Source organism: Leuciscus leuciscus (assembly GCF_965113295.1).
Source record: "Leuciscus leuciscus genome assembly, chromosome: 24".
Taxonomy (NCBI): domain Eukaryota; kingdom Metazoa; phylum Chordata; class Actinopteri; order Cypriniformes; family Leuciscidae; genus Leuciscus; species Leuciscus leuciscus.
Window position 1 is genome coordinate 3,997,205 of NC_138723.1, and position 24,469 is coordinate 4,021,673.

The 24,469-nt window shown below is 38.9% G+C and overlaps 3 protein-coding genes across 3 annotated transcripts; all 3 read left to right on the forward strand.

The window, feature by feature from the left end:
• Nucleotides 1–182: 182 nt before the first annotated feature.
• On the forward strand, nucleotides 183–5,608 carry isoc1 (isochorismatase domain containing 1). The gene is made up of 5 exons (XM_082157319.1): nucleotides 183–469; nucleotides 2,208–2,327; nucleotides 3,800–4,003; nucleotides 4,124–4,240; nucleotides 4,397–5,608. The coding sequence occupies exons 1-5, from the start codon at nucleotides 203–205 to the stop codon at nucleotides 4,541–4,543; spliced, it is 855 nt and encodes a 284-aa protein (XP_082013445.1). The 5' UTR covers nucleotides 183–202; the 3' UTR covers nucleotides 4,544–5,608.
• A 9,560-nt stretch (nucleotides 5,609–15,168) lies between these two features.
• LOC309489368 (uncharacterized protein) lies at nucleotides 15,169–17,455 on the forward strand. Its single transcript, XM_082158109.1, has 2 exons — nucleotides 15,169–15,905; nucleotides 16,779–17,455. Exon 2 carries the CDS (start codon nucleotides 16,803–16,805, stop codon nucleotides 17,430–17,432), a length of 630 nt encoding a protein of 209 aa, XP_082014235.1. The 5' UTR covers nucleotides 15,169–15,905; nucleotides 16,779–16,802; the 3' UTR covers nucleotides 17,433–17,455.
• Nucleotides 17,456–21,531: 4,076 nt separating this feature from the next.
• On the forward strand, nucleotides 21,532–23,602 carry LOC309488884 (uncharacterized protein; the record flags this gene model as incomplete). The annotated part of the gene is made up of 4 exons (XM_082157302.1): nucleotides 21,532–21,819; nucleotides 21,946–22,197; nucleotides 23,248–23,394; nucleotides 23,577–23,602. Exons 1-4 carry the CDS (start codon nucleotides 21,666–21,668, stop codon nucleotides 23,600–23,602), a joined length of 579 nt encoding a protein of 192 aa, XP_082013428.1. The 5' UTR covers nucleotides 21,532–21,665.
• Between the last annotated feature and the right edge of the window lie 867 nt (nucleotides 23,603–24,469).

The following is a 24,469-nucleotide window of genomic DNA, read 5'->3' on the forward strand; positions in this document are numbered from 1 at the left end:
CAGACATAAGCAGATATTGTATTTGCATCTTTAGTAGCCTAACATGTTTATTGTTATTTATATCCAATTATGCCAAACAAACACATTTAAATTTTAAAACCTATATAAGACCAGTTCACAACTTTATGAGCTCGGTTCTTCTGAATCGGTTCTTAAGAACAATTCATTTGTGAGTCAGACATCACTCTTGATTCATAGGATCATGGCGGACACACACAGCAGCAATAACCAGCAGGTCCCGGTGTTATTCTCCTTCTCTGTGTCCTCTCGGCCCTCGTCTGTGCCCGTGGGCTCAGGATATGAAGTGCTCATCCAGAAGTTTCTGTCCATCTACGGGCGTCAGATCGATGTTCACCGTAAACTGGTGCTTCAGTATTTCTCGGAGGAATGGGGTCAGTACATTGATTTACCGAAGGGATTCGTGGTCTCAGAGAAATGTCGGCTGAGATTAGTACCTCTGCAGATGGATGTAAGCTCATATTTCACACATTACATTTAGGAATAATATCCCTTTATTATGTGACGTTATTCTGTGAAAATTTCATATCGACATGTAGCGCTCATGGGCGGAAATGATTCAGTTTGTCAAACTTTGTTGGATGAGCGTGACGTTTAAACAAAACACTTTCATTTTTTCTCATTATATCGTGTGGCTGTTGCATCATGAATTTGTTTATTATATTTATGTGCCGTATTAACACAACCATGTCTAATGTGCTACTTGTTGGCCAGTAAAATGAAAGTAATGTTTCAGAAAACACGAGGGATGTGAAATTCAGGTGATATAATCATTATGTGCATGGATATTATATAAGTGGGCTTTTCTCTTATCGACTGGGATCTGTCGTTTGTTATTTGCGTGTAAGAAGGCCTGTGCTGTCAATGACGAACTCTGACCGTGTTTACAATCTCAAAACACAAAGCGAACTGAAGCTCTTTCCTGGGAGCCAGCCAGCCAGGACTGGACTAGACTCGTGTCCTCTGTAGTGGACTCTATATTGTAGTGTACTTCTCTGACAGCACACATGCCAGCTCTGAGTCTGCATGTCCTGTAAAGAGCAGATTCAGGGCTTTTCAGAGACACCAAATGTTCAGAGGTTTCACCAGGACAACTTCTGCTCGGTCTTTAAACATGACTGACGTTCATTTAGTGATGAAATGTAGCAGAAATGTCAAATTGCTTTGTCATAAATCAACATCTCAGGAAAGTGTAATGGTGTTTCTAAATATGACTTGATTTCATACAGTAAATGTCCAGTGTATAGACACCAGGACTTACAGCGGGTTTATCAGAGACACAACAAGTGAAATTATAGATAAATATTCCTATGAAATATTAACTATTATTATGGAAATGTTGCCCATTCATTAATTGATTCAATTAAAACTCCCAATTATTACACTTCTTTTTTCATTACATGTTTCACCAAGAACACATTAATATGCAAATTATTAGATACAGTTCATAGTTACATTGCATTGTAAAGCACATTTATGGCCATTTTACCCAGATACTGCATAAAGTAAAATGATTAATCAATTAATTCCATAATATATTTCATAACATAGTTGAGAATCATTGTTAAAACCTAAACCTAAATCCTGAAACCTAAAAATTGATTTGAAATGGGAAAAATATCCCATTGTTTTTGCCTAATACCTATACATGTAATTTCATGTCTTTTCATTTTTTAAACAACTCCTGTTGTCACTACAGAGGAATAGCATAACATATGAATACAATATGAATTACATATGAATAGGCCTACATTTGTTTCTTATGCTCTAAATGAATATCATATAGGCCTATATATATAATTAATTTGATACATCTGGACGTTTTACTCATTTTACTAAATCCTATTGAAAATAAGGATTAAACTCTTGAGGGTTTAATCCTTATTCTCAATAGTAGTTACCGTATGTGAGTCTGGCTATGTACATATTCACACAGTCTTGTCCTGGTTAGACACATCTGAATGACCTTGAGATGACTGACCATGATCCCAGTGTTTCCCAATCATCCACAATGATCATCTTAGAAGTATTACTGAAAAAAAGTACTTTTGTCCATTATGCTAGCGATTTCATTGCTGTCCTTGTTTTTAAGCCACAGCAGAGAATGATCTCGAAGCGCTTCAGTGCAGATTGGTCTCGGATGGATCATGAGATGTCAGAGTTGTAGTAACACCTCCTCTTTACCACAGATCACCACGCTGGGAAACCTCTCGCCGGCCTCCACGGTTTTCTTCTGCTGTGACATGCAGGAGAGATTCAGACCCGCCATCAAGTACTTCGGTGACATCATCAGTGTGGGCCAGAGGCTGGTAATACTGCTGATCTTTCAGATGAGCACATGATCTCTGAATACCCATAACTCCACTCTATATAACAGAATGGACTGTTTCAAAGCAGCTTTACAGTGATAATAGGAAACTAGATGCGAAAAAAGTTTGAGCGAGAAGTTTAAAGTAGTTTGAAGTATTACATTATTACTTGATTTTATCTTTCTCGACCCTTTAATAACAATAAAATATTGTGTTGCCGTCACATGAAAAACGATCAAATTATCATATAATTGTTCTGGGTGGTTGCTAGGTGGTTGCCATTGTGTTCTGGGTGGTTGTTATGAGATAGATAGATAGATTAGAAATATTAGATATAATGGAAAATTAGTCTGGATGGATTAAAGAAACCAGGAAAGAAAGAAAGAAAGTTTTAAAATCTTGAAGTTTAAAGTATTGTATAGATAGATACATCTATCTATCTAGAAAGAAAGAAAGAAACAAAGAAAGAGAATGATTAAAAAGACAGATACCGGTAGATAGATTGATAAGTTAGAACAAAAGAAAGAAAGAAAGTTTTAAAAGCTTGAAGTTTAAAGTAGTGTATAGATAGATACATAGATAAGTTAGAAAGAAAGAAAGAGTGAAAGACAGAAAGAAAGATAGTTTGTACCAAAGTTTGGAGAAGTTTTAAAAGCATGAAGGTTTAAAGTTTAGAAATATTAGATAGAATGGCAGCTGATGGAGTCGGATGAGCCTCTCCAACTGTCAAAATGAGAATTTAGGCAGTTGAAGTTTGAATAGTCTTGGCTCAATTTGAACATTCCACAATGAAAGTCTATGGGATTTGTCCCAGTTTGTTTCAGCAATTTTAGGAAAACAGTAAGTCAGATCAGTCTAAATAGATAAGGCGAGTCAGAACAGTTTGAAGGTTTAGTCTGAGTTTAGTGGTTGTAGCTTGAACAGTTTAGGAGGAGTAGCGTGGAGAAATTTTGGCTAATAATAATAAGCTTAAATACAATATCAGTATGTTGGCCTTTCCAAGCCAACTTAATTACAGTAACATAGATTGCTATGGCTTTACAGCAGCTCTAGAATAAAGTTATTGTCCAGCTAAAGTTAGTTTTGATTGATTCATTTCCATTGCAAAGATCATTAGTTATTAACTTACTTGGCTTACACGACTCCGCTCTAACAGAAAACCCTTAATGCGCTCCGGCCGCTCATCCGCACAACAACAGTGCCTGGTGTCTTGAGAACGCAAACCTTGAAACAGATTCCAAGGTTTCTTTACTTACTTATTACAACTTACTTAAGCTAAACTGTGACGCTATTTTCTTCTAGAAACAAACTTTGTTGCATTATTTTCCTGTTATCTCTGTAAAGCTGCTTTGAAACACTCTGTATTGTAAAGAGCGCTATATAAATAAATGTGACTTGACTTGACTTTGACATTGACCTTGAGAGTGTCAGCTTCATGGACATGTCTCTACATCTGTGTTGCGGTTGCACAGCTGCAGGGGGCTCGTATTCTGGGTGTTCCCGTGGTGGTGTCGGAGCAGTATCCTAAAGGCCTGGGCAGCACCGTGCAGGAACTGGACCTCACTGGGGCCAAACTAGTGTTTCCCAAGACCAAGTTCTCCATGGTGCTTCCCGAGGTGGAGGCCGTCCTGGCGGAGACTCCAGGAGTCCGCAGTGTCGTGCTGTTCGGGGTCGAGGTCAGTCCTGTCGTCTCAGATCACACTGAGATCTGTGTGAACACTCTTTCTGCAGTGAAATGTAGCAGAAACCCCAAACTGGCTACAGGAGACTCTGAACGAGTGTTTTGTCTCTTGCAGACGCACGTGTGTATTCAGCAGACCGCTCTGGATCTCATCGGAAGAGGTTTTGAAGTGCACATTGTTGCTGATGCCACGTCCTCCAGAAGCATGATGGACAGAATGTTTGCACTGGAGGTAAGATGGATAATCGGGTTTAGGAGGAAGAGTCAGTGATGCCTGTGCTGAGCAATCCTGGGAAGTGAAAGCCAGCATATCAAATGTGCAAATATCAGCTATTACAATAAAATCTGTGTGGGCAGAGAAGTAACACTTGTGTGTGTTCTTCCCCAGCGTCTGGCGCACATTGGGACCATCATCACCACCAGTGAGGCTGTTCTGCTGCAGCTCGTGGCCGATAAAGAGCATCCGAAGTTCAAGGAGATCCAGAACATCATTAAAGCCAGCGCTCCTGAGTCAGGCCTGCTGTCCAAGGTCTGAACACACACTGGAACATTTCTCTCAAATATTCACCACGGTACACCTTTTCATTCTCACAGGCAGTTAGTTGTATTTGAAGTGCGTACTTTAGGCTAAAGTCACACAATCCGAAATGTATTATTAGATGTCTGTTGTATGAGAGCACAAGATCTGTCATTAGTGAACTGAAGTCTATATCCAGATGAGGATCGAAATCAAGAAATCCCACTAAGAATGAAGCACGGCTGGCAAATGTTACTGTAAATACATGCTCTGAATGTATAGAGTATAATCAGTGCTGTTCAATGATGTAATCACAGGCTATCAACAAAGATCATTCTGTAGCTTTAGATTGTGTGGATGTGTAGATATTTGATGATGATGATGATGGATGACCTAGCCGGATTACCCTTGACACTGTAAGGCTGTGTAACCAGTGGAAAGCATTAGTTAAGAGTGTTTGTGTCTCTTCCCTTTCTGTTTATTAAGAGTTGCTGTATTTTAAAGTGTGGTGTATGAAACTACCTCTCATCTAAATGTGCTGGATCATGGGACAAGTTACTCAAATCTGCAGATTTTCTCTCTAAACTGTCAAATATACATATATATCAACACCTTTACCAAAAAGCAGAAGCTTCTTCAGTGGAAGTAGATAATTTTTTTTTTTAAAGACTTACTGTTACAAAGTCATTTTCAAGAGTGAGAGCATCAGGTTTGCATACAGTTGTATGTATTTCTTGAAAGTGACATGTTTCTGTAGACCTGTGGTCAGTTATTGTATTCCAGTATACCTATTGTTTGATTTGATTTATTGCCCTATAGACTTCACTAGCCCTAAAGCTGGGAGGGTGATTTCCTGAATGGTCATAAACAGTTTGATTTATTGGTATTTCTTTTGTGTGGTTTAAAGTCTCCCTCCATTTTGTTGTGTACATGTATATTGGGAGAAACATATATATTTGGTGCCTACTGATGAATAGTCGCTTCTGATTGTACTTTTTTGTGCACTTTGTACCATTACAGTTCCAAACACGTTTTTGTATCTGCTCTATATTTATCTGATAATAAATGTTTATATGCACAAAGTCTCGAAAACTTAAAGGTGTTTCTATATAAGTCCAAAAACAATTAGTACAGTAATCGGAGCCCAATGAGCCCGTCGGAAATGGAAGAAATATCCAAGTTGTGCAGAACAGAACACATTCCTCATCTAAATGTGGAATATTTCAATACAAAACAATTGAGTTATGTAATAATTGTGTCTCCTGTCAGTGGAATTTAAGAAAACCATTATCCGTATCCTCATTTTCAGACTGAACTTCCGAGAAGATGGAATTAAGTGAATGGTATACTGTTTCTAACAGAAATAAAACTATATATGGCCATTTTATTTCTGAGCCACAGACAAATTCAGAGACTTGTAGCCTTAATATTTCTGTCAACAGTGGAAAAACTAAATGAGCTTGTTATAGTGACACCTTGTGGCTGATTTTCACTAAATGTGGGACCCTGCTTTATATAGTCACACTGTACACATATACTACATAGCACATGTTCTAAGAAATACTGAAAAGCTGAAAGTATTGTTAAAGCACTTCATTATACAGTGAAGGTTATTGACGAACGGTTATTTGCAACTGCTTCAACAAGACCACTCACAGATTTTACAGTTTTTCTGAATTGCTAAAACACTAAACCCCATTCTCTGAACAAAATTCTCAAACCAATTTGTCAAATTTGTTTCTCTCTTTCTTTAAAACATTAAACAAGTTCAGGTAGTTAAGACACTGTTTGCAAATCTCATGCACTCTTTTTTTTAAAACTCTAAACACATTTCGCACTGTGATGCACTTATGTTTCAAAACTCTAAACACAGACAGGCAAAGGTTAAAACTGCAACACAATTGTCATCGTTTACACTCAACAACTCATTTCTAATGATGAGATCAAACCAACTGAACAGAATACAAGTCAGAGAGCCAGAACTGACTCAAAATGTTGCACTGAATATTGATACCAACAATGGATGGAGACAATATAAGAGGGAGAGGAGGGAGAGTATGAGTATAAGAGGAGGAAGAGTATGAGTATAAGATGAGGAAGAGTGAGTATAAGAGGAGGAAGAGTATGAGTATAAGAGGAGGAAGAGTGAGTATAAGAGGAGGAAGACTGAGTATAAGAGGAGGAAGAGTTAGTATTAGATGAGGAAGAGTATGAGTATTAGAGGAGGAAGAGTGAGTATAAGAGGAGGAAGAGTGAGTATAAGAGGAGGAAGAGTATGAGTATAAGAGGAGGAAGAGGAGGATGAGGAAGAGTATGAGTATTAGAGGAGGAAGAATGAGTATAAGAGGAGGAAGAGTATGAGTATAAGAGGAGGAAGAGGAGGATGAGGAAGAGTGAGTATAAGAGGAGGAAGAGTATGAGTATAAGAGGAGGAAGAGTGAGTATAAGAGGAGGAAGAGTATGAGTATAAGAGGAGGAAGAGTGAGTATAAGAGGAGGAAGAGTATGAGTATAAGAGGAGGAAGAGTGAGTATAAGAGGAGGAAGAGTATGAGTATTAGAGGAGGAAGAGTATGAGTATAAGAGGAGGAAGAGGAGGATGAGGAAGAGTGAGTATAAGAGGAGGAAGAGGAGGAGTATAAGAGGAGGAAGAGTATGAGTATAAGAGGAGGAAGAGGAGGATGAGGAAGAGTGAGTATAAGAGGAGGAAGAGTATGAGTATAAGAGGAGGAAGAGTGAGTATAAGAGGAGGAAGAGTGAGTATAAGAGGAGGAAGAGTATGAGTATAAGAGGAGGAAGAGTATGAGTATAAGAGGAGGAAGAGGAGGATGAGGAGGATGAGGAAGAGTGAGTATAAGAGGAGGAAGAGTATGAGTATAAGAGGAGGAAGAGTGAGTATAAGAGGAGGAAGAGTATGAGTATAAGAGGAGGAAGAGTGAGTATAAGAGGAGGAAGAGTGAGTACAAGAGGAGGAAGAGTATGAGTATAAGAGGAGGAAGAGTTAGTATTAGAGGAAGGAAGAGTATGAGTATAAGAGGAGGAAGAGTGAGTATAAGAGGAGGAAGAGTGAGTACAAGAGGAGGAAGAGTATGAGTATAAGAGGAGGAAGAGTTAGTATTAGAGGAAGGAAGAGTATGAGTATAAGAGGAGGAAGAGTGAGTATAAGAGGAGGAAGAGTATGAGTATAAGAGGAGGAAGAGTGAGTATAAGAGGAGGAAGAGTATGAGTATAAGAGGAGGAAGAGTATGAGTATAAGAGGAGGAAGAGTGAGTATAATAGGAGGAAGAGTATGAGTATTAGAGGAGGAAGAGTATGAGTATACGAGGAGGAAGAGTGAGTATAAGAGGAGGAAGAGGAGGATGAGGAAGAGTGAGTATAATAGGAGGAAGAGTATGAGTATTAGAGGAGGAAGAGTATGAGTATACGAGGAGGAAGAGTGAGTATAAGAGGAGGAAGAGGAGGATGAGGAAGAGCAGGTGTGTATAGTGTTATGAAGGCTGGATCTGTCAGGGTTTTCTCTTCTCCTGCTGAGATGATATTCTCTGTGATGTGGAGAACCTCCTCATGAACACCTGATGCTGACGCTGATCTCTCACTGATCTTCATCCTGCAGTTGCTCAGCTCCTCAGAGTGACTGGGACAGGCTTTTCCAGGTTTCTACTGGAACCTTTTTGGCTTTCACAGTTGGGTCACTCACAGTATGCAAGTGCAGAATATACAGACATTCAATACTACACAATCCTCAGTACAACACTATACTGCAGTGCATACTGTCTATAGTTTACTCATCTACTGCTGGAAGTTGTCACTTACTCACTTTTTACGTATTTGCACAATACGTTTACTTTGTTACAATATACTTTTTTCCTGTAACTGCATGCTTTGGATTCTGTGATCTCCATTTTTCTCTGTAGTGTCTAATGAATGTATCTATGCATGTGTGTTGATCAGTGTTTATATGTCAATAAAAGCCTAAATGAAATGTGTTCATCTGTACTTTCAGGAGTTTATGTGGAATAGACTCAGCGGAGGGACAGAATCTACAGGCTTGGGTGGTTTACACACAGTGTTTATATTCCCCCTTTCTCCACATCTTATTCAGGGACCTGAGACACACACACATCGAGTTTATTGTCCAGATGCAATTATACTTGGTGATTTCTTCCCACGTCACAGTCTCATATGAAGGGTAAAAGCGTGTGTGCAGTGTAAGAGGATGGACGACACACTTACAGAAGGGATTGAATTGTAACTAATTCAATGGGGAAAACTAATGTTTTAAGTTTGATAGTCAAACCAATCCAATAAAGACTTTCTAAATGTTAAAAGGATAAATAAATCTTAAATCATCTACACCTTAATTTCAGCCAGTCACGGAGACGGATCTTTCCCAGAGTAAAACACAGCTCTGGCTTCTTCTGCAGGCGATCGAGAGTGGAAGAGAAGAAGCTTTCGTTCAACACTTCATCCTGCGTTTGCTCGGGTGTGTTTAATACATTCCAGCTTCTGTGTCCATCTACTCTACACAAAACACAACTGATTCTTCATATCAAACTAATCAAAACATTTTTATTTAACATTTTGTGTGTGTAATAGAGTGCATTACATTTTTACACCTCTCTGTAAATCAGTACCACTATTATATATATATATATATATATATATATCCACATCTAGAGTAATGGATGGATCTCTAAGGGCCTCTGCTGGACGCATATGGTCATTACACTGTAGAACTGTGATTCCTGTAAGCATCTAGATCAGTTCCTGAAACAACTAATATGTAAATTTGATCAACTTTAACTTTTTTTTATATATTTTTTTATATTATGTAATATTTCATAAGCAAACTAATGGTGTAGTGGAGTCATTTCGTGGTAAATAGGTAAAAAAAGCCATAATATCCCCCAAAACAGCAAAAACGTATAGTTGAGACTAAATGTATAATTTATATTTATGTATGATATAAGCTCATCTATTCATAACATCACCAAACCAGACTCCTCTCCTATAGAACAGAGGACTGTGTAGATCAGTGGTTCTCCACCTTTTTTGGGCCAGCGCCCCCTATCCAATATCCAGGTCTCTGAACGCCCCCCACCCCCAAACTAATGAGCGAGCAGGAACAAGTGACAGATGAAATAAGTGCAAAATTGTCATTTATTAATACAGTTGAACTATACTCCACAGTGATTAATCCCAAAAACAAGCTATAAGCTGCATTGACAGCAATACCAGTGTTTCTCACAGGATTTTGGTAAATCTGTGGTGGGTGGACCTCGGGCCTTCTAGGGGGGTTTGGGGGCATGCCCCCCCATAAGAAAATGTTGTGCATTTTAATGTTAAATTCATCAATCTGGTGCACTTTGAGAGTTCAAAATTAAAAGCTCCAACCCATATTCAGTGTGCAAATTAAACAAAGAAAAATTCAAACCTCTTTTAGTTGTGTCTGTCTACATTACACTACTACATAATAATAGTTATAATATTAATCCCATGACAGTAATAGCCATATATTGTAAAACAAATGCACTGAAAAATAAAGGACGGTCATTAAAGCGATAATGTTTGCACTTAGGTTTTATTACGCATTTAGGAGAGTATTGCAAGAAGCTGCTTACATTAACCTTACTTTCAAAAAATAAATAGCCTACAATCATGATTTTTCATGAAAAATTATGTTAGAATTGTAGGCCTAAAATACCTTGGTATAAGCTTGTTTTCATCAATGGTATAATTAATACAATTAAAATTAATTTGGTTTTTCGTGATTAATTTGTGTTCATAATCAGTAAAAAAAAAGATTTTAGAATGTTAGGCATTCTAAACTTTTAAAAAAAGAAATAATATCAAATCGTCAAAATACAACTCGTCAAAACTCGTCGTATCGGTGAGAACACTCATTTAAACAGCATATACACACACCCGAACTTGACTGCACATCATATTTTTGACATTATTGATACTGCTTTCAATCGTAATGTAATAGAAATGAACACAAACCTGCAGTGCCTACCTACAACACTGACGGTGCACTTGCGGTCAGGGGTTGCGCAGCTGCGGACGAAGGTTTTAATTTTTATTTTATTTTTTATTTTTTTTATTTTTTAACGCTGCTGACGTATTCTTTCACGAGCACCATAGCGTGCCCACACAATATGACATCTGTAAATAGCAGAGAACATATTGCGTGCACACACAATCTGACATCAGACTCTGCGCATATGTTTTAAGACATAATTTAACATGTACATAGCTCTAACACTTTTTAAAATAGTGCACTTAAAGTGTTTATTACAAATAAATTACTAAATGCTTAAAATGAATAAAAGTAAATGAACAAAAATTTGCGCTATATATTTAAACTCGTGAACATTTACACCGCCCCCCTTTCAAAAATCTTGCTTCCAACGACCCCCCCCCCCCCCCCCCCCCCCCCCCCCCCCCGTTGTTCTCTGAACGCCCCCGTTGAGAACCACTAGTGTAGATAGAGTCGGCTCAATATGTTGTAGACCTTCTCGAAGGATATTGGCAGGTACTCCCATAGATATCATATATAAAGGCTAGATGTCTCGTGCGCGCTGCTGGCCAATGAAGGTCGACGTCCGCACGTGGCGGCAATCTTATCACAGGGCGCTCGCTCACTCGTTTAATGGTGCATGAACTTTTAAATAACCATAACTTGCTAAATTTTCTACCTATTTTCAAACGGTTAGGTTTGTTATAAACGTCAGAGATGTAGTTATGACACTGCATACATACACTGCATACATATTAATAATTATAACATGCATGTTCAAGCATTCGGAATTATAGCCACGTTAATAACGTTTGTAAGAAACCAAACCGTTTGTAAATTTGTCAATATTTCAGCGAGATAAGAGGATTTGTGTGCATGCTGATCACTCACCCTAATTCACAGCTTCACTGTGACAAGATGGCCGAACGGTGATGCCGGAAGTGACGGCGCCATAAGACATCTAGCGTTTATATATGATATCTATGGGTACTCCAGCAGCTCTGGCCTCTAAAATCACTGGCTTTTCTCCTCTAACAGTTTTCTACTGTTTTCTGCAGCGGCGGTTTCTTCATTAGGGCGATCGGGCGACGCACCACCAAAGTGTGAAAGGGACTTTTTCAATCACAAGCTCATTCGACCACAGAGTTACGCTAGCAGTCACTCACTGTTCCCATAGACTTATATTCAAAGATTTTTTTTTTCGAACTGCAGGCACTGCAATGCATTCTCTGTGTTTCCGTCCTCCGACATTTTGTCAGTCAAAAATAGTCGATCTCCGTAACAGGGAGGAAAGCTCCTAAAGCTTACTTCAATATAAATTCACGGACAATTTGTTGTTTTCTCGTTAGTGAAAATCCATATTGACCTTGTATTTGAAAAATGATCCTCATATAAGAAACAATACTAAAATTCAGAGTCCGTTCATTCGCATTCGGAAATCGACTACTTTTGACTGTCAAAATCCCGGTGGACACAGCTACAGTGAATTGTTCAAAATCTTTCTTTTCAGTAAACTCTGTGTCCACAAACAATGTTCTCATTGCTCGAGTTTCATGTGTAGAGCCCCTGGTGATACTTTGAGCAAAGTTTCATGTCGTATCGAGCCTCCTTAGTGTTTTCAAAATAGTGATTTTTGATGCTATCATAAAAGTGCCCCATTCACTCCCATTCACTCCCATTAACAAGGCATTTTAACCTAAAACGAAAATACGGTCAAACTTAAAAGTGTCGTTTCCATTCTAATAATGCTTTTAAATGAAAGTTTGCCTCAGGTAGATTAACAAAAAGAGCCTAGGTTGCATTTTGGCGAGAGTTACGCTTTAAAAGAGCCTTTTTTGATTTTTAATTGGTGGTGGTCCTGGATGGCACTGATGGCAGTGGTCCTGATGGTGGTGGGAGAAATTATGAGGCATTAGATGACAGAATGCCTCCATGCAACTTCACCTGCTGGAGAAGAGAAGTAGGTGGTGTACCTTTGGCTTATTTCCAGTGCTTCCCTAGAGGCATTGTTGCTGCCAGCTCGCTGCATGGAAAACTGTGGCTCTGATGGCAGGGGGGCACAACTTCCTTCCTCTACATCAGCATCCTCATAACGTAGGGAGTTGTGAAGGATGCAAGTGGCCTTCACACCACTGCCTCTGCCACTTTTGGTGAGACACCAAGCATGTATTCCTGGACCAAGAGAGACAATATTGCCTCACACACTTCTTTTACCACCCTTGCCACTGTGCAGTAACCCACCCTGTAGCTAAAAGCTATTGATCGGAATGAGTCTCCTGTTGACAGATATCTGAAATAAATACAGAGAAAAGTTGCAAAGGGCCACTATAAATTAATCAAAATGATCAAATGTAAAATAACACTGCATTTATTACTAAATTAAACAGATTAATCTTCATTAAAGTCACAAAAGGTATTCAGTCAAGAGCAGTAAGTTTTTTCCCCCTTTGTCCTTAGAGAGAGCAGCAGGATTATTAGGCTGCTGTCACTTTAAGACCTAATGCACTGATGCAATATAGTCTACTTATACTGTACATGTGTGTTTTCTTACTCAGCTGTTTAACTGACTATGATGACCTGACCTGATGTACTCGTTACATCATAAGAAGAATGGCATCTACGCTAATGAGGTTTACTGCAGTCAGCCAGATCTGGGCCGTATCCAGATCAGATGGTGGACCTGCGCCTAGACACGACCACAACACCTTCCTCAAGGGTCAGCCTCATCAGCCCTGTGAAGGCCTCATCGGCACCGATCCTCAACAAACTCGTCTCCATACCGGCGTGACTCCGATCTTCAACCAGATGGAACTGGATAAATATTCTCAATGTTCTGATCCAATCTGACTTCTGACCTATAATGGCTTGCTTAGTTGGGGACATTTAATATTCAACAATATTATTGATCTGCCTTACTTAAGGTGGACGATGACACCATTTTCTTCTAAAAACAAATTTGTTGTATTATTTTCATGTTATCACTGTAAAGCTGCTTTGAAACACTCTGTATTGTAAAAAGCGCTATATAAATAAAGGTGACTTGACTTGACTATGTTCACTAGGATACTCGTTGAAACACGCACTTTTTTTAAACGGCTCAATTCAGTATTTGCAGTATCTGTCTGAGTCACAGCTTTCTGGGCGAGCGCTTTTGCACACAGAAACTTCCCACACCACTTGCGAATAACAAACTGAGTTCAAACTGTTGCTTCTTGCGCTTGCATGTTTAAATTGGCACGCCTTAAACTTTCGATGCAGTGCTGGTCCATCAATCCGAGCGTCGGTCATGTTTGCTCATGTTCTCATAACATTGCATTGTTAGAATTCATAAAAATGTTACTGGCCAACTGGAGATTGACACCGTTTCATACCCGCCAACGTTGATTTTTACTCGCGTTTGGCGAGTGTTAATTTTAGACCGTATTAATCATTCAGCTTAATAAAAAATAAAAATAAATTCTTGAACATTATAAGTGGATCTTAGTGGGCTTATAAATTTTTTTATCATGGTCCCTTTAAATAAATGCTAATCTCACATAATCTTTGTGGCTATGTAAAAAATTAATAAAAATGCTGGGTCAGTCTCTGTTATCATTTCCTTTCTTGTATTATTGCAAAGATTCAGGTAAATCTTGAAACTTGAAGGAACAGTTACCCAAAAACAAATTCAATAATCTAAAGAATTCTATCATCATTATTTACTCACCCTCATGTTGGGTATTGGGGTTTAAATGTGACCCCTTTAAATAAATGCTTTCAAAGAATAGAAAAGAATAAATGCTTTTAAACATTCCCGATCTATGACAAAACTTAGAAGTGAAAATGCAAAGGCCTACTTAGTTCAAGGAAGACGATGATGAAGGTATACAAGGTTTATTAGATAAATATTACAAGGATAATAGCCAATGTGCGATACATAACAATACAGGAGCAAGAACTGAACTCAAGCACAAACTTAAATACACAAAGATAATTAACTAAAAGAGAACAAAGGAACACATGTGACGAGTGAAAACCAACACAAACTAAACATGACGGTGACACTACTATTGTGCTTCCTGAAATAAACTGTTTAAAATCTCTATCTACATGGTTGACTAGACTAGAGCCAGCATATAGACAATAATAACAATAATAAAATTAGGTGCATGACACCCCTATTCATGGATATTTAGGTGAAAGAAGCTATTCTTGTATTATTAGAAAGATTTAGGTCAATCTTAAAACTTACAGAAACTTAGAAATAGTTTCCTAAAACAGATTTATTACTCACCCTCATGTCGGTCCAAACAAAGTCATATAAACTGCTATGCAGTGGAACACAAAAGGACAATTTTGAAGAATCTTTATGCAGCTGTTTTCCATTCAATGTCAATAAATTCAAGACTTCTGGAGTAGCTTTGGATGTTAAACACTTGTTTTTACTCACTGATACTATTTCCATAGACTGAAGTTATGAAATGTCTGAAAATGCTGCAGCAAAATGTTGTTGACACTACAATGCCATTGGATGGAAAATGTTTTTAAGTAGCAGAGGGGAACAACACAAACCACTGTCACTCGGAACTTAAATCTTACACACACACACACACACAAATTCATTTTAATTTGTAAATGTACTCTTTCTGTGCCTGGTTGCGGTTTCATTGTGATTGCGATGATCAGGGTAAGCTGAGGTGAGTCCATACACATGTTGTTGTGAAATTTGTGTGATTTTATCAAATGTTATGTGAATCCTAACTTTGAATTTACATATAGAAATGTCATTTTTGGTTTAATTGAATGTGAAAAGTGATATTTATTTTATAAACCTTATTTTTCTGTTAGCTAAATTTCACATTCACAAATGTAAATTTTCTATATGCAATCCTCTTTTTTAAAGATTTAAACTTGAAATAAAAATGTATTTTGAATCTATTCAGTTCTCTAAAAACTTAAAAGCTATAAGAACAGTGGCTGTGTTTAAGGACTTGAAAGACTGAAGGAACTTAATATGGACTGAAGGACTCTGGAGTATTGTTGTATTATGTTATGACAATGACAATAATTGTTGTTAATGTTTTTGTGGGGTTTTTTTTCTTTCTTTTTTTTCTTCTACAAGCAGTTAATAAATAAAGAAAAAAGAAAAAAATAAATATATATTTTTGTCCCAGCGCTGTACAGCTGGCAAAACAATTCACACAAAGCATTTTTAATATCAAACTAAAATGAGCACCAGAATTAAACTATATTGTAGAGTTTTAATATTCTAGCAGATAACGTATTTGCTTATTCTTCATAGTGCAAAACAATGTCGGCATCACAAGGAAGCAAAAACACAAATATGGAACCATGGGATATTTTTTGATGACAACATTATCCAGGTAATTTACCTCAACTCAGCATTATACAGTCAGTCACATAACATGAAAACACAAGATTTTTCTGTGAAACAAGCCGTTTGCTCAGTCTGACATCACCGTTGTGGTGGTACTATCTTTATTTCTATAGTATCTTGCTCACTAATTACCATATTCATGCACCATTTGTGTACTATTCAAAGCTGCTTGAAATACAGTAAGCGAAACTGTGATGTAAACAATTATGTACATATAATATGTAGGTTAGGAGGAGATAAATGATCGCCATGTTACATGCTCAGAAACATGCTATTAGCTTGACATATGTACAAATAACCATGGTATTACCACTGTACCATGTCCAAAAACATTATTATTGCACTTTAGCATCCACAATCATTTGCCTACCCCTTTAAATGGTTAGTTCACCCAAAAATTAAATGTACCCCATCATTGACTCACCCTCAAGCCATCCTAGGTGTTTAGGATGGTGTCCATCCATCATAAAAGTGAGTTATTAACCCCCGGAGCCGTATGAATGACTTTTTATGATGGATAGATGTGCTTTTTTAGGCTTCAAAATTTCAGGTACCGTTCACTCCCATTATAAAGCTTGGAAGAGCCAGGATATTATATTTTTTAATATAACTCTGTGTTTGGCTGAAAGAAGAAAGTCATATACACCTAGAATGGCTTGAGGGTGAGTAAATTATGGGATAATTTTTGGGTGAACTAACCCTTTAATACTTTCTATATATTTGCAGTATTCAGAAAAGTTGAGCAAATTATACAGAAATAAAGGGAAAATAAACTTATTTTGGAATGTGAAAATTGGCTTTATGAGTGTTTTACAGACTTTGTGACAGAACTTTCTCTCTTTCTCGTGACCGACCCCAGGGCAGCGGCTCGGCAGTGGTGGACATGGAGAATATGGACGACACCTCGGGCTCCAGCTTCGAGGAAATGGGAGAGATGCATCAGCGCATGGAGGAGGAGGAGGAGGAGGAGGAGGAGGTGACGGAAGAGGAGGAGGAGGAGGAGGAGGTGACGGAAGAGGAGGAGGAGGAAGAGGAGGAGGAGGAGGAGGAGGTGACGGAAGAGGAGGAGGAGGAGGAGGAGGAGGAGGTGACGGAAGAGGAGGAGGTGACGGAAGAGGAGGAGGAGGAAGAGGAGGAGGAGGAGGAGGAGGTGACGGAAGAGGAGGAGGAGGAGGAGGAGGAGGAAGAGGAAGAGGAGGAGGAAGAGGAAGAGGAGGTGACGGAAGAGGAGGAGGAGGAGGAGGAAGAGGAGGAGGAGGAGGAGGAGGAAGATGAGGAAGAGGAAGAGGAGGAGGAAGAGGAAGAGGAGGTGACGGAAGAGGAGGAGGAGGAGGAGGAGGAGGAGGAGGAGGAAGAGGACGAGGAGGAGGAGGAGGAGGAAGAGGAGGTGACGGAAGAGGCAGCCGCTACTGACGAGGACAACAGGGAATATGGAGAGTTCCTCGGGATGAAGGGCTTGAAGGGACAGTTGGGCAGACATGTTGCTGATGAGGTGAGCCAGAGGGAGGGCTAGGAACCTGATTGACATGTGAGGCCTGTTTACACCTGGGGCCCTATCTTGCACCCAGCGCAAGTGACTTTGTACACCGACGCATGTATCATTCCTATTTTGCACCCGCGCAAAGCGGACTTTTCCCTCCACAGATGCACGTCGGTTAACTAAGAAATACACTTGCGCTCCCGGGGGCGGTTCAGCGCAAAGAGGAGGCGTGTTCCGGCGCAAACGTTCCTTCTTGCTATTTTGCAGGTTTAGAAAACAATTGCGCCACTAACCAGGAAAAAATAGTTTAAAGTCAGTGGCGCGTTGCGCATGTTATTCATAGGCTATTTTAAGGGCGCATGCTTGGCCATAATCAATGTAGCTTGTGCACAACGCGCACTTTGATTCTCTCATCTACACAGAAGCAGCAGTTTTCATTTTTGCAAATCATACATTATTACGATAGATAGATAGATAGATAGATAGATAGATAGATAGATAGATAGATAAACAATTTATTATAAAAGCATACATCTAGCTTACACATTTACCCAAATTAACCGAAGTTAATTTGGGTGGGTTTCTCCATTTCAATGTAACTTCTCTCTTTTACGGCCGTGACGAGAGCGTTGCTCTCCTTGGCAGTGAACCGCTGCTGGCGCGCGCCTAGCAAATCCGCCGTTACAATAGCAATCCGCTATGGAAAAAGCGCATCTGCTCTTAAAGGGAATGTGAGATGACGCTCTGATTGGTTTATTTCACGTTACGCCCAAACCACACCTATGAATAATGAAGCTACTTCAGACCAACCCATTTTAGATTTGCGCCTGGCGCAAGAGTCATTTATCCCGCCGGGAAAATAGCAACAGCGCCGAGACCCGCCCACAAAGTTACTTGCGCTTTGCGCTTTGACACTTGCGTTTCAGATCGTTAAAATAGGGCCCCTGGTGTTAAGATGAGTTTTGGTCGATCGGATCACAAGTGGACGTGTTTTGGTGTAAACAGTCTAAAACTTTTTGAGCTTGTCCACTTTTAACCACTTCCAGAGGAAGAAAACACATTCAACTGGATTGTTTTCGTAGTGTAAACGCTCATGTGATCAAATGTGTTGAAACAGCAACAAAAGACCGTCTACTCTGCGCCTACTGACCTAATGCGGGAACATTATGGGAAGCGCACTAGCCTGACGGGATTCAAACTTTGTCGGCTGGAGACCCAAGTTTGGTTTGAAGATGAAAAATGTATCAAGCACAATGTTCTCTCACCATCATCGTTATTTGTTCATCGTTCTATCATTTGCATCATTTATTTGTTGGAAACACACATTAAATGTTCGACTCATCGGAGTCGGGCTTTAACAACAGCATAAACTGTGTGCATTGCCCTGAGATTCTTTGCAAATATATGGGAATATACAGCAGATCAGCCTGGTATGCTTTCAACACAGCCATTGAGTGCAAGGCATCACCAGCCAGACCCGCCGTCGCGTATGCCCTGCCATTAAAGCGTGATGTTTGTTTAAAAGGCAGGGCCGGAGCACTTAGTGTCGGTGCCTCTCCCGCCGAGAGATAGTTCGCGAACCTCACGTCAATTGGGGCATCGACACATACCCGTGTTCACACATCCCCTCAACATAAGCGTAGTTTGCTCGAACAAACAAAACAGTCCCTGAAGACGAAAAGAGGATCACATGTTCTTTTATACTTCCGGGTTGGACTAGTAGTGATGTCATAGGCTGTCGCCAGTCAATAACGATTATTGATTGGATAAGCTTTCAGACACCGGTTCACATGGAGGAGGGTGTTCCCCATAGCGTCATCGACACAGTGCGAGTTCCCTTTCGAAAGGGAACTACAGGGTTCGACATTAACGCTTGTCTAGGACACGTTTTTTTTTTTTGAAGGGGCAAGTGAAAGAGAATTTTACTCGGCCGACCGGATAAGTAGCCTGATTAAAACTTCAGTGACAAAACATAACTAGGGAGGCATCGAAACATGAGAATGATTCTGATTTTATTACATTCAGTGTAAACATAGTGTAGGCTATCTCCGGTAACAAGGTGGCGCTGTTGAGGCTCGCTGAGACACTGCTTTCCAATATGCATATAACAAACATGCATATCATTTGCGGCCGTCGGAGAGCCTCTATCAATATGCAGGAGACTCCCGGACCTTAAAGATGTCCTGAAACCTCTCGCTGTAGTCCCTGGTTGAATCAGAAATCGCTCCCTATACCCTCAGAGGACAGCCATTTGTAGTGTCCAAAACCATAGTGGACATTATTGAGTGCACTTATTCAATCCCACATTGCACTGCAACAACGAGTGTGAAACCGATGTACGCTCAATGGCTATCAGAAATCCTCTGTTATGAGGTTTGATCGACAGCTTGAGGATCCAATGGAGTTATGAGGTTTAGTCACAAGCTCTTTTCAGTAGGTTTAATTGGTCAATATTCACAAAAAGAGGTAAAGGCTCAACAATAGTAATTAATTATGGGGACGGGGGTATACCTTCTCTTTTTTTGTGGCTTATTTTTTCTCTAAAAGAAAACTTGTCTAATAATTATGCATACCTGAATACACAGCGTTTTTCATTTCCAGCTTTCATGAACAATTATATGTCACTTATAAATGATTCAATACAAAATGAATAGTAGTTATTAAGATTAATGTGGTTTGGAATTGGTAAAATGTGCCTGGAGAAAAAAAATATGATCAGAAAATCAACGTGCCTCATTATTCTGCTCCATTTTTTTTTTTTTAACGCATGTGACCTGAGGCTGAGCTCTAATTGGTTTGTTTCATATTGGCCTTGTTTATTTCAGCAAATCAAAGTTGTTTTTTTATATTTTGGCCTTGTGTGATTGGACCATTCTCGACTTTCAAGGTAAAGCCAGCTGCAATATCTCTTTCAAGATGAATTTAAAATCGGTTTTAACTTTACAAAATCCTTTCTCAGGGCGTTCAAACGAAGAAAAAATAAGGATGATGGAGCTTGGACGGAGTCGGCTAGCTGGATGCGATGTAAGTCATGCCTTTTATTGTTTTAGCTGTTTGCTGTTTCACAGTCCTGTCACGTAATGGGCAATGACACAGAAGGTAAATGAAACAATGCAGTTTAACTTGAGGCGATCGTCGGTGTTCAAGCACAATGGCTTGTGTTCATGATATATAGTTATACAATGGACATGTCTCTTTTCAAATAAAATATGATTTTTTAATTGTCTCTTTATGGAAGTATTAATATATGTACTATATAAAAGTAGACAATTAATATAATGCCTCTTCAATTGGACGTAAATTCTGTCATGTCTGCAACTTGACAAATATGTTGTCAATATCATTAAAATTATAAAAAATTAATAAAAAATCATGGTCTGTAAGTTTTTGCAAACTCATTATTGGGCTTTATTCAATTATAATGAAACTATAAGGAATTTATCTGATATTTTGACTACAAGTTATTGTACAGTTTTCATAGTATTTTAATTTGCTGTTCTGTGGCTCCCTCTGGTGGACAACATTAGTATTCGTCTCTGAATCGCATTGACATAAATGTCTATAATAATACTTTTTTGAACATTACAATCTTTTTTTATTATTATTTTTTTTATTACTGATATAATAATATACACACATCAAACTCAAATTCACTGATTCGTGGTACCTTATTTCATGCTTTAACATATAACATTTTTAGCTAAGCAGTAATTATGCATTATTATATCACTTGTTAAATGGTTATTTAACAATAACATTCAGTCCTGATTCAGTTTGTTTCCAGATTCGATGTGCGCTCACGCGCTCTGCTCACGCGCGCGACTTCCGGTATTTCGAATAATGATGTAACTGTAATGCTTCGAATTTATGTTGCTAAAGAGATGCGTGTTTTGAATTCGTTATTGCGACGAGTGTTATGAATTCTGTCTGCAAATATCAACTGGCCAGATCGCTTTCTGCTTGTTGAGACGAGGCGAATTCAGAGACTGTTGCTGAATATTTCTGTGCTGATCTTGCGATTTTGAAGCTGTTCGGAGGATTTCAGAGAGGAGACTTTTATTCTAGAAGCATTTACATCGTTTGTATTTATAGTTTTTATCATATTATTTCTGAGGAGACTTCTATTTGATTGTTCTTTTCTAATTATAGAGGGAGTTTGGAGTTTTAATTAATTTTTGTTTTGTTTTGGGGAGGGGTATTTCTGAGAATTGTATTTTATTTTATTGTTTTGTATTTTGTATAGTTTTTATTACAGTTTGAAGGAGGATGCCAGGCCCGAGCCAGGAGCTTATTCCTGCAGATTTAACACCTCTGTCTTGTGAGTTTGTTTCTGTGTCCACAGGTCCGGCTCAGAGGAAGAGAGAGTTGCAGAGGCCAGATGATGGACGTCCGTCCACTTCATCCAAATGCTCTCCTAGAGGTCAGAATAGGCTTTTATTAAACTTCATAAATTATTTGTCATTGAAAATAGAAAGTTGCAGTTTTTTTGGAGTGAGACCACTGACATTGATTATTAATATTATTAAAAATGTCTGGTATATTCCAGCCTCAGGCAGATCCAGTGGAGATGCTCCCACAGATTCTCCACCGGGCATCATGTCCACACCATCTTTGTCCGACTGCGTGAGGGATGTGGTGCGGCGGTATTGTGGGTCGTCGTCGAGTTTGTCCAGTTCCGACAGCTTCCAAGAGTGGATGTGTCCTCCACTGCCAGGTCAAGTTCCCGTCGAGCCAATGAAGACTTCAGACGTCCCGACTGCTCCGGCTGCCATGGAGGATGTGAACAAGAGCTCCACAGGTGAGACTGAAATAAGGCAGAATGGTGACTGCTTAAAATGTTTGATAAGTTAAGGTCTGGTCACATTTACTGTTTCTTAGTAGCCTGGGAAAACCCAGACAACTTCCGGCAAATTTAGATTTGCTCTGCATGTAGTCTGGCAAAGAGCCCATTCAAGCCCATTTCTAATCCGTTGAAATTGCGGCACCAATCAGAAACGTTGGGGCGGGCTTTACACAATGACGATCTGCTCTGATTGGTTTTAGGTCTATCCAATTGCGCCCAGAGGCATTTGAGTGACGTCCGTTGGTGACGCCCCTTTGGAAATGAGTTATTAATGAAGCTTTGCCAGACCATAACTCAGTTACTTCTGAGAATGGTCTGGTTTTAACCAGGCTAGTTTCTTAGCGACATTTTTCTGAAATATTTTAGTTGGACAAAACGTTCTTTGAATATATTTTTGTTAAGCCAATTAGCCATGAACTCACTTGCGCTGTCTGACACACACCCGAAAACACACACACGATCCTAAATAGAGTTCTGTATTGCGTTTGCATGGTCAAATACTGACAAAATTGTGTCAAAATGGCTGTTGTGACCAGTATTCATGTAAACAGAGTCGGTTAAGTTATGTCTTTAATAAGACATTGCTGTATTTAATAAAATCAATGTTTATTTAAATATATTATATTTCATAAAAAATAAATGTGAAATATATTTGAAGACATGATGGCTCATATGACCTTTACCATTGCCAGAACTGTGCCAAATGAGGCCTGGAAATGTATGCTCTCTTTTTAATAAAAGATCAAGTAAAATAACAAAAAAATCATTATCGTGAAATAAAATGATTATTACTTAATATTGTGAAAAAAATGTTGGTCACCGCTAAGGGACATTTATGCAGGTATTATGCAGAAACAGGGCGTCGTCAGGCGGATAGCTTGGAAATATTTGCATTACTTTGGATTTGTGACATTAAAGATAAGAATTTAACAGTAAAATGGAAGTTATATCATTGTTAAATGTGAGGTCAGAGATGTTTCTAATTTATTTTATAATTTTTTTCAGGAAAACCTACAAAACAGAAGAAGATGGAAAGAATTCGTTTGTTCATCAGGAACTTGTGGAGGAGTCTGTCCCGCTGCTGTTCTGGCAGTAAATCTGTGGATGTTGTGGAGCGTTTCGTTCCTCCTCTAGATCTGGACTCAAATCATGGTAAATCTGCAGTCATTATTGTTTTAAACAGTATTATCGTCTTGTTTTCCACTAAAGATATCTTGAGGCTTGTTTTCAGAGAATATTAATATAATTTTTTCGACCTGCACTCATATTTCTAATATAAAACAAAGGATCTAGCAAGCTCATATATTTCTCATATTTTCCTGTTTGTTTTTCAGACTCCTTTGAGTCTCGGGAGAGATGATTGGAGCCGGAGGATTCGGAAGAGTGTTCGAGGGAACAAGGTTTTTGCTGATTTTGCTGAATTGTATAAACATTTTGCTCTTGCACGCATCAAAACATATTTAATACACATGGTTTAATACTTAGAAGCTCAAATGGTAAATGTTATGTTCAAGGTCAGGCGCTTGAATGCTGTTACTGTTATTGAACACCGTTTCTTTTTTCATTTTTGCAGGTTGTCATCAAGCGGATGCGCAAGACTTGCAACAATCTTTATCTTGCTATTGTAAGTTGGCCAAAAGCTGAATGTGTATTTAGTTGTTTAAGTGCTGATTACTGTAGTTAATACACCTGTAGGAAGCATTAGGTGTAAATGTAATAGACAAATAAGCCTGGAAAGGCTCTGTTGAGCGTATCTACAAAGATCAAAGAAAAGTACCTTTAAAAATGAAGTTTTCTTCAGATTTTTACCCAGCTAATCTTCTGTCTTCTTTTCTTTTCTCTAGCCTGGGCGTCCCGAACCTCTCATTACAGAAGTGGCTCTGTTGCTAATGATGAGGCAAGAACCCATAAGCCCCTACGTCATACAACTACACGATTGGTTTGAGCACCCTTGAAAATTCCCCCTGGTGATGGAGTATCCCGAACCCTGCGAGAGCTTGCTGGACTTTATCAATCTGAATCCTCAACTGGACGAAACAACCGCACGGGTCATCATGAGACAGGCTGTGCTGGCAGTGCAACACTGCATTGATCATGACGTTTTTCACAATGATGTTCATGCACACAATTTCCTGTTGAAGAAGGATGTAATGACACTTTGAAAAAATTGCTCAACAATGCACAAATGTCTTTCTTACAGGAGTCCTGGATTACTGCCCTCCTGAAG